The 10,113-nt window shown below is 37.4% G+C and overlaps 1 protein-coding gene across 1 annotated transcript in view; it reads left to right on the top strand.

The window, feature by feature from the left end:
- Positions 1-10,113, top strand: part of MLIP (muscular LMNA interacting protein) — a 113,038-nt gene that overhangs the window by 56,416 nt on the left and 46,509 nt on the right. Inside the window, exon 5 of the mRNA XM_049819363.1 lies at positions 3,788-3,859. Coding sequence (XP_049675320.1) covers positions 3,788-3,859 — 72 coding nt within the window. The remainder of the gene's footprint in view (positions 1-3,787; positions 3,860-10,113) is intronic.

Genomic DNA, 10,113 nt, shown 5'->3' with positions numbered 1-10,113 from the left:
ATGGCTTTGAAATGTGAGGCTGAGACTTCATTCACAGTTGATACTAGTGTGTATTTGACATCCTCCTTTCCTCCCGCTCTCATTTATTTCCATACCCAGTTTAAGGCATAGCTCAATGAACTTGCTTGATGTGTTAATGGTACCAGGTTCTCTGGTAACACTCCAACCTCAGATCTCAGTTTATTTCTACAGAAAAAAGGAAAAGATTGAGGAGAGACAACATTAATGTCCTAAGCAGCATCTAGGTCTCTTTAGTGCCAATCAGCTCAACTTTAGAACTAGACAAAAAGCAGGTTGCTCCGTCTGATGACTGGCGATGCATGACAAAATTTTTGCATGTATGAATGTGCTAAGTGAATATCAGGGGAAAAGCACAGTGTCTAGGAGTGCTTGACTTTGGCATGTGTAATTTTGCAACCTTAACGTTGCTTCAACAGCAGTTGAAACAACGTTAAGACATGTATTAAACCAACAGCTATAAAACCGGAATTTTGACATTAGATGTACTTTTCAGTATTTTTCATTAGCGTGATATCAAAGCAATTATGCAAAAAGGATTCTTTAATGGAGAACTTTTATATGTCTATGCATATGCATGCACCAATTCATGCAAATCAAACAATAACCTATGAACTTATTTAACTGTTTGCATTTATACATATAAACACATGTGCTTTCCCATGCTTTATATATTTATCTTTATGTTTGCTAATGATTTAAAAATACGGCTGTTTTGCAAAGTGAATATAAACATAAATCCACAGATCAGTGTGAAGTGTGAACTGTGGGTGAACACAGGAAATAAACCCCCTCTCCCTGGGCTTTGCAGACACTTTAATAGTGTCCTCATGGACCTGATATAAAAAAATGAACAGTAGGATGGAGTGGAGGCAGATAAAATTGCTCATTCTGCAGGAGCAGATTAGAACAAAAATTCCTGGCTGTTTAAAAACCCTTTGCAGTGGTTTCATGAGGTATCATTCCTACACATTCTTTGATTTTTCCTATTTGAATGTAGCCCAGGAATACATGTAGATCTACCCAAAACAGCCAGGGAATAAAGTAACTGTAGCAACACTGAGCTCAGCACAGCGGCAAAATCTACCACAAAGCAGGAAAGATTACTCATGAGGAGCTCTACACTGCCATGGTTAGTCGCTGATTTTAAGCCTTTATAGGTATGTGTCTAGCACACTTTGCAGTGCCCTGATGGTACCATAGGTGTTCATTTCAGCAAGAAAAGTGGGACATTTTCCCCCAAACTTCCCAGGCTGATATTTGCCTGAGCTTTGATATTGGAGTTGATTTGCTTTTGAGTGTATCATGGTGCAGGCTAGAAGACCTAACTGTCCATGGCTGTTTAAAAATAACTGCTAGATTTCTATGAACCAGAATATTAAATATATTTAGGCATTGAATAATAATTTTAAGTAATGTGAACTAATGTGTCAAGAAACATATTCATATTGATGAGAAACTGAATTAAAGACTTTCCACTCAGGCACTGTGACAACAGCACATTTCTCACAGGTTCTACAGTATCTGGAAGCAATGAAACTTTTACATTTTAACAGTCTGATATGTCTTTGTTTAGTTCATGTAACAGTACAACTAACTTCAAAGTGGTCACAGTATTCCCATTGTATATGATACCCATCTCATCATATGAAAAAGCCTACAGGCTAGTGAAGATACTGCATTTCATTTACATATTCAATGATATAATTTTCTTGATCGAATATCAATTATAAGCAAACAAAGATACATTTTGTGGATATGGCAATTTTAATATTCGGAGTTTTGGTCTTCCATCTTACTTCAGTGAGCAGTGTTTTATGTCTTATCTGCATATAGATTTTGTGTATACATAAATATATATATGAACACACACACGTTTATAGCAAAATGTTGCTGTCTGAATGTTCAAAGGGCAGGATTCAACTCACGTGACTTTTGACATTTGACTGTTAGATATCCAAGCACAACTTGGGCAATTGTATGATAGCCAATGGAGGGAATATGGTGTATTTACAGGATGATTTTATTTTACCTTTCTAGGTGCCTGTTTTGGGATGAGATGAATTATACTGTAGAAATTCTTATCACTATAAAAGGCATTAGTTTTATCTGAAGCACCTACATGGTAGACATCCAAGTTAGAATCACTAAATCTCATATGAACTACTACCCGCCCACCCGAAGAAAAAAAAAAAAGAAAAAGAAGTGCAGTTCCAGCATTTGCATTCATCTGCTTTGTCAGACTGTCCATTCAATATGATTATTGTGATCATTTACTTCTTGAATGTCTGTCACTGTCCAACTTCTGACTAAGAAATATGAGTAAAGTAGAAAGCAAACATAATACTCTGTATAGAAAGGATTAAAAGCTAGTGTCCTACAATATTGCAAGAGAGGTGTGAAGACGATATAAGTCTTCAATAAGTATTAGAGGTGGAATCAAACTAAGCAGAATGCTGGCTTCTCAACCCAAAACCCAAAACAGGACATCAATGTCAGTTGGGTCGTGGAAGTGTTACTAAAAAGAGTCAAAACCTTATCTGAATTAAAATTTTGGCCCCTCTGCTGTTATCGAGACTTTTATTAGATATAAAGAAAAGAAGAAAGTGACAAAAGAATGACCGAAAGTGCAGCATGCTGCTCAGCTCCTTATCTCATAATCACCAGTATTCACTGCTACAGACAACGGTACATTAAAAGACCTCAACTGATTAACAAGTAACTTTATTTCTGGATGATTATCACAGAAATAATCAATGAATAACTTAAAAGTCTATTGTATGAATTTGTGATTTTTATTAGAATGTTGCTGAAAAGGGAACAATGCAGCAAATGCCTACTTAATTGTTAAAAAAGATAAATTCTAGTAGTCATGTGATTAAGAGCCCTAGCTCTTGAACTCATGTAAGTATAGAAGAATCTCATCAATGATTTAAAAATTACTGAATTCAACCTCCATAATTGCCAAGAAAATGTAGTGTGTGGTTTCTAAAGAGTTAAAAATAACTGGGCAAGCTAATATAATCTAAAATATAAATAATTTCAAAAGAATAATTTTTAGGGCTGACCTTAGAATTTTTGTACCCAAACCCATGCATTTTCTCTGGTTTAGATTTGTCAGTTCTGTATACTTTGTTAGAGTGTGAAAGTTCCTATACTTGTTTTGAAGTATTTGTTTGGGTGGTAGAGTTACTTATTCAGGAGATGACAAGCTGTGACATGACTTAAATGATCTATCCATTCACACAAGTAATTCAGAATTTAAGGATCCTGATCAGTCTCATTAAAGGAATCACAGAAATCCCTCTTAAGGTCCCTCTTAAGGTCCAGGATCACACCCCACAGCAGCAGTTGTTGAGGCACATGTACTGGCAGAAATAGCTGTGCATTATCATCTCAAATCACAAGCAAACTTGGAAAAAACTCACAGCCTCTCCTGATATTCAGTTAAGGATAGTAGTCAGCAGAAAGTGGTCAAAATCACTTTGGAAGTTACAAGCTGTTACAGGGAATTCACTTTGTCCTACTTCATTCCTAAAAGCAAAAGATGTAGGTTACAGTCCTTTAAAATCTTAACAGAAACACTAGATTTTCTTTAAGAAATAGCTTTCCTAGGTAATACGTAAGCATGATGTTGTTGCAACGTGTCTGCAAGACAATTGGAATCGTCTTTCATTCTGTCGTACCTTTCCCCTCTCTTCCCTCTCTCTCCCTCTCCTTCTTCTACCCTGTTTTACGTCTCTTCCTGCTTTCTGGTTTACCCTTTTAGCAGTACAAGATCAAGACAAGCTACAAGGCATTTGCAGCAATCCCTACAAACACATTACTTATGGAACAGAAGGTTAGTGTTTGCTCAAAGACATGGTAATTGCACTGTATATTTAAGACCATTCAACTTTATGTACGTATTCTGACATTTCTGTGGGTGATATTGCAGAATGTAAGCTCTGGAACTAACTGCTCAGGATTATAATTCCAACTATTTTTCGGGGTCAACCACTTTCCACTGAAGATCAAAGCCTTCAGAAATCTGAATTTCTGCAAATAAATTTACTGTAAGAAATAAAAGTGTCCTAAAGGAATTGCCATTTATGGCAACATCTCAAAGTCTGTTTTGTTATTAGAAAGTGTCTGGAGCACTGCTATTCTGGGACCCACCAATCAGTAGGTCTTGGTCAATTAATGATTATTCAGTGGCTATGCTTATACTAGTAAATTTAACATCCCAAGATAGGCAGATTTGACCAGCTGTATTGTTAAACTGTGAGAACAGTCCTGGTCATTGCACTGGCCTTCTCCCAAACAACTTCCCTGAGCACTTCAACAGTTAGCATGGGCCAGGGGCTGTTCCCAGTACATAGTTTGCAGTAACAATCTTTTTCTGTAGGGCAGGATGATAGAGCCAAAGAACAGTCTCTAGTGCATTTATTAGGGCAGGATGATAGAGCCAAAGAACAGTCTCTAGTGCATTTATTTTCTACCAAGGACACAACCAACAAAGTCTGGGTTTTATAGTACTTATTTAGATAATTCATCTTTGGAAGTCAATTGAAAATTTAAATTTTGCATTGGAGGGTTCAAAGTACCCACCAATGTCTATTTTTTAAAGTTTTTTTCCCCAAATTAGTTTTGCACAAAAGAATAGCTCACTAAGTTTAACAAAAATTTCTTATGATGAGCAATGAGCTAAGTGTCTTATATGTTTAACGGCATGCTTAATCACTCTGACATCCAGTTTATAGCTTTATCAGAAAAATCTGTGGACCTAGTTCAGGAACTTAACCTCTGATTAATTTCTGTAAGATTAAGCATTCCTAACTACACATTTAATTATGTAGTCACATACACAGCTCAGCTGATTTCACTAGGAGTTTACAGAGCCTAAAGACACTGGAGAGGGTGAATTTAACCGTGTAAAAATTTTGAATATGATAATTTTGTCCATGAAATATTACTGATTGTGACCTAGTAGTTATCAGTTAACTGCTATAACTAAGTTTGGGGTTTTTTTTGTTTTTGTTTTTGTTTTCTTTTTTAAAAAGGGACATTCCTTTCTTTTCCAATGTTCTTTTAATCTTGAATAATTTTTTAATTATTTGCATAAAACCTGATCCTTCCCTTCCTTAAATCTTGAATGTGCTAACAAAGGCTACGTCTGCGCTAGCATGCAATGTGGTCCAATAGAAATGGCTCTGTAGAGGAAAACAGCTGATGCAGGGGATCCTACACCCCTACGGAATGTATTTTGGAAGGGTTTTGTTTGGGCAGAGTGCCCATTAGTGGCTGGAAGCATTTGGTGTATTCCTGAAGTGCTACTTCAAGGTTGACTTAACCTAAAAGGCATCCAGTTTGGCACTCTAAGACTGCACTACTCTGCAAACCAAGTCAGGTATGTGACTTTGAGCAGGGTATTCACTTTGAGAGCACACTCCTGATGTGAACTAGTGGGTTAATGTCAGCCATCTGACTGCGCTTCTTCAGAAGAAAGGGAATTCCTTCTGATGGTCTTGCTGATGTTCTCCAGGGCATTGACTCACAAGCCGCGTGCTACTTATCCCCAATACATAAGACTGAATTGTACAATCTAATGCTAGTATCTGTAGAAAAAGTAATGATTCAGAAGATACCTGTATTTAGATAGAGGCTTTTGGATACCCACCACTTTATTGAAAACATCATCTTGAGTGTATCCTTCAGTAGCAAAAGCACAGTCAGGTAAAACTAATAAGAAATCCATTTTCTGCTACAGGATTTGCCTTCAGGAGAGGTTCTTGACTAATTTACTTTGTAAATTGTATGTTTCAGTATGGCCTGACTACACGATTTCTCTCATTTGGGGAATTATGGACAATAATCTGCTATTGATCCATACCAGCAGCTAATTACAGTGCTCCTAAGCTAGTCCTGTTGTGTTAGCTGACGTGCATTTGGAGTATGGCTCTTAAAGAGGCATGAAGGAGTGACATGGCACATGCAGGCCCCATTGTACCAAGCCCTAATATCCAAGTATTCCCCTCAAAAATATTGGGGAGGGAACTGGGAAGGAACTCATGCCATATTGTAGCTCAATGACAGTAATTATGTTGCTCCCATTTTATGGAATACATTTTATACACTGGATTAAAAAGAGATTGAAGACAGTGACATTTAACTACATAAGTGATGTTTTATTAAGATTAAGATAATGGTTATGTGGAAAAGAAGTTTTCGAGTGGCTTTTTTTTTTTTTTTAGCAAGGAAGGAAGGCTTGTAATATCTGCAAGGCATAAATATCACAGAGCTGAATGCATGATTATGATATATCATCTGCTTAAAGTGCTAAAAAAGTGTTTTGCTATGTGATTGAACTGGAAACTCACATTCTGAGAAGTCAACTTTTTCTACCATGTGAGTAATTATATTACTTAATTTGAGTAGTCATGAGAAATAAGATTAGTCAGAACTGACACATGGGTGATCCTAGTGACAATTCATGTGCAGTATTAATTAGATCCCGTGAGAGAAAACTGTCTTTGATATGTCATGTAAGTTACAATGCTTTGTCTGCCTCTAAATTGTCTCCTTGTGTCTAACTTTCTTTCTCAATTCAATTTTTTCTTTTATGTGTGTGTAGATGCTTTAATTTCAGCCAGCATTTTTCAACTTGTTCTTATGAAGCCATTAGGCTATCACCATCTTAATGGTTTTTCTAGAACATGTTCTTATCCTCCAGTACTCTTACTCAATGGGAGTTGTTCAAATCTGTGCTTATTAGCAGAGAAGAAAAGGCTTATTGACTATACATGTGTATACTTTGGCAACCCCAGAAGTGACTTAATATCAAATCTCATAACTGGCATGCTTTCCAGCTGTTGGAGTTTGTATGAACCTGACGTTCCTCACATCACCTGTGCTCTGCTCCGAAAAATCCAGGCTATCTCTTGGAAGATTGGGCTGTAACTTCCTACAGAGCCAGAAGAGCAAAAACTTGTTTTTAAGGGACTTTTCCTCAGCATGGCCAGGCTCTGTCAGGGAAAGTGAACCGGGAACCGGTGTGACAGCAAGGCTGGCAAGACGGTGTCCTCACCAGCAAGGGCACAGCTCCCCAGTGCCTGGGCAAGGAGAGCAGAGATGGGGATGATGAGGTGGTGGTAACCATGGTCAGTCAGCAGTGCCATCATAGCCACACAGATTCGGAGCAATGAGGGAGGTCCACCGATAACGAACTCGTCAGCCCATCAGATGGTATGATCCAGGGGCTAGAAGAGATAGTTGGACAAGTTTAATGTAGGCATAAGGCAAAAGTTTAACAGAAAGAATTAAGTAACCATTAGAAAAAAATTCTGGAGACTGAAAGGGGCTCTTTATCACAGAAATTGAAAAATCAAGACAGGACACTTTTCTGGCACTTCATACAGTAATTCCAGACAGTTCTGTGGTTGAAAGAAAAGGTCAGACTAGGTGATCACTGTGGTTCCTTCTGGTCTTATTAACCTTGAGTTAGTGAGTCACCCCTCTACTGACACTCACTTTTGTATAGCTGCTACAGTTATATAGATGTGATCACAGTCTAATTCAAAATTCCATTCCTAATCAGATAGTATTTAAAAAGTAATGTATCTATTATTTAGAGATTCTATTTATCAAATACCTATAAAACTGTCTTTCAGTCAAAATAGATAGTCATGAAAGGTCTATTTCAGGGAGCTACAGAAAAATTCTTAACTTTAAGTAGACAGTCTCTTGAACCAGATCCTACTTCATCTTCAGAATTATGTCAAATTTGTGATGTAACTTCAAAACTGTTGGATGCCTTGGAATTGCAAACCAAAAAAGCCTTCTCTTAACAATTCAGTGGTCGTTGGTCTACAGCTAGGTCTATGCAGGGGAATTTGTGTTTGCTGTGTCTGTCCAGATACACCCCCCCTCTGCAGGCTGATTGGGGTGAACTTCTTTTATCTGGGCATCATTTCGATGGGAAGGAAACCTGGGTGTGTAGACTTGAGGGAGAGAGGCACTACAAATGTTCTGCTCGGATTTCCCCCACTTTGAACTGCGGTGAAACCAGGATGATGGGGTGTGCCATGAAGCACACCTCTTTCCAGTCAAGGCTTATCCCGCACTTACCACGTCTTCTGGAAAGCACTAGGTATATCTGGCTGTGGATGGAAGAGGTGCAAATGAAAGCACTGTTGACTTATCCGGCTTGCATCTATCAACTAAGTAGAAGTAGAGAACTATAATTTCAATTTTAAATAAATGTAGAAAAAAATCTCCTGTCTTAAAGAACAAATACTTGAGGTTATTGATTTTGTCTGTTTATGGCTGTTCATATTTTCTCTTGTCACAATGCAATTTAGCTAGCTTCAAGAGAGTCTAAAACAGTCTTACCATATGACGTTACACTTCTAGGAAAACTCCAAAGACTTAGTAATTGCATGCTTGCATCCCATCACCTACCTAGCAGACTTCCAGCAGTGCAGTGTACTCTCCTTGTGCAGGAAAAAAAGAAAAAAGAAACAAAACAAAACAAAACATTTGACTCCTCATGCAGGAGGAAAAAGAGGGTAAGGGGGTTTTTGGTGAAAAGAAAGAAATGCAGCTGAGGAAATATGGTAGTGAGCTTTAAGACCCAGCTTTAAGTTCTTGCCTTGACAGAACTCTTACCTACTGTATTATCAAACATCCATTGGTATAAGGGCTGATCATGGCAAATGCAGATTCAAGTTGCTCTTTGGAATCATACAGCAGGAACTTGGAAGCCATTTTTTCCAACTCTCAGATGATAGACCTAATTGCTGGACAGTTGAGTATTATCAAGTATGTCAGGACCTTTCTGGACCTGGAAAGCACTTCTGACAACACTTCGTTGAGAATATTTTGATAAAAAAAGATTTTCATTTTCCCCAAGTATTTCAGGTGTGCACTCAGTAAATTTCTTGCATCCAGATTACGTGTTCATGTCAAAATGTTTCTTAAGGCTAGAGATAAATACCTAGGGGTAAGAAAGAAAGGAAGTAATTTGTGCATTCATGGAGTGATAAAGGACCTAGTTCATCTGTAATAATAACCAAGCTGCAAGTGTAAAAGCAGGCTATGAGGTCCCTCTTTCTTTCAAAGGCCATGGAGCTTTATCAATTATTTTATAAGAGGAAAAGTAGTCAGGTCTTTTTAGTATCATCTCCCAGGATCTTCAAGGAATAAGTTAAAGGAACTCATGGTATGTGAAGGGATTTTTTTGCATTTGCTGAGGGCTTAGGAAAAGATAGTGATGGGAAAAATATGCAAGAGAAATAAAAGAAGAGGAAACTTCTTGGCTTTTGCTCAGCCCAGGGTTTTCACAATACAATAAGAAGGAAGGTTACAATATTTGTTTTTTTCTCCTTCTATTGATGTGGTTCATTGGTGAATGAAACAATGTTCTATATTTCCTATGTGCTGTCAAAACCTTTCATTCTTCTAACAAAATATTGGAGATCCTGTTCGGATCATTTACCAGTATCCTTTCAGCTCTGATACAGCTTTAGCAATCAGATAGCTTGGGGGAAAGAGGAGGGAAGGGTTGTAGTCATCACTGACGTCAATGGCATATATGCATCACACCCTCAAAGTTGCCCTTTGCAAGGAAAAAATTAGTGGTTCAGCAACTGGTTATTTCATCTGAACATTTAAATTCTGTCACAAATACATTTGCATTCTCTGAATTGTTCTGGTCTTTTAAATTGTGTTCTTACTATTGGTCTTCATATATAATAAAAAAAATTTGAATGCCCAAATAGGAACGTTCCACTTTTGATATTGTTAGACCATCAGCATAGGAAATGAAGCTTGACTACTGTTGACAGCACTAGTCAACAGTACCCTAGATAGTACTAATGCTTTAAATTAATCATAACATTATTGCATGATAACTCCAGTAATGAGTTCAGAAACGCTAGTTGTACTTTTTTTAATCTCACATTTCTCTCTGTGTAGAAATGTAAAAAGAAAAAAAGGGTCTGCTGGAAAAAAATTTGACTTGTACTTTGAAAAGCTAACAATGGATTAAACAGAACCTTTTTTCTTTGTAGAGGTCATAGGGATGCCTAAAATCTAGTTATCGTTTCTTCTTTTTCT

This window comes from Accipiter gentilis, chromosome 16 (genome assembly GCF_929443795.1).
Source record: "Accipiter gentilis chromosome 16, bAccGen1.1, whole genome shotgun sequence".
In the NCBI taxonomy this organism is placed as follows: domain Eukaryota; kingdom Metazoa; phylum Chordata; class Aves; order Accipitriformes; family Accipitridae; genus Astur; species Astur gentilis.
Note: the sequence above shows the minus strand (reverse complement) of the source record. Positions and strands in the feature narration are given on the sequence as shown.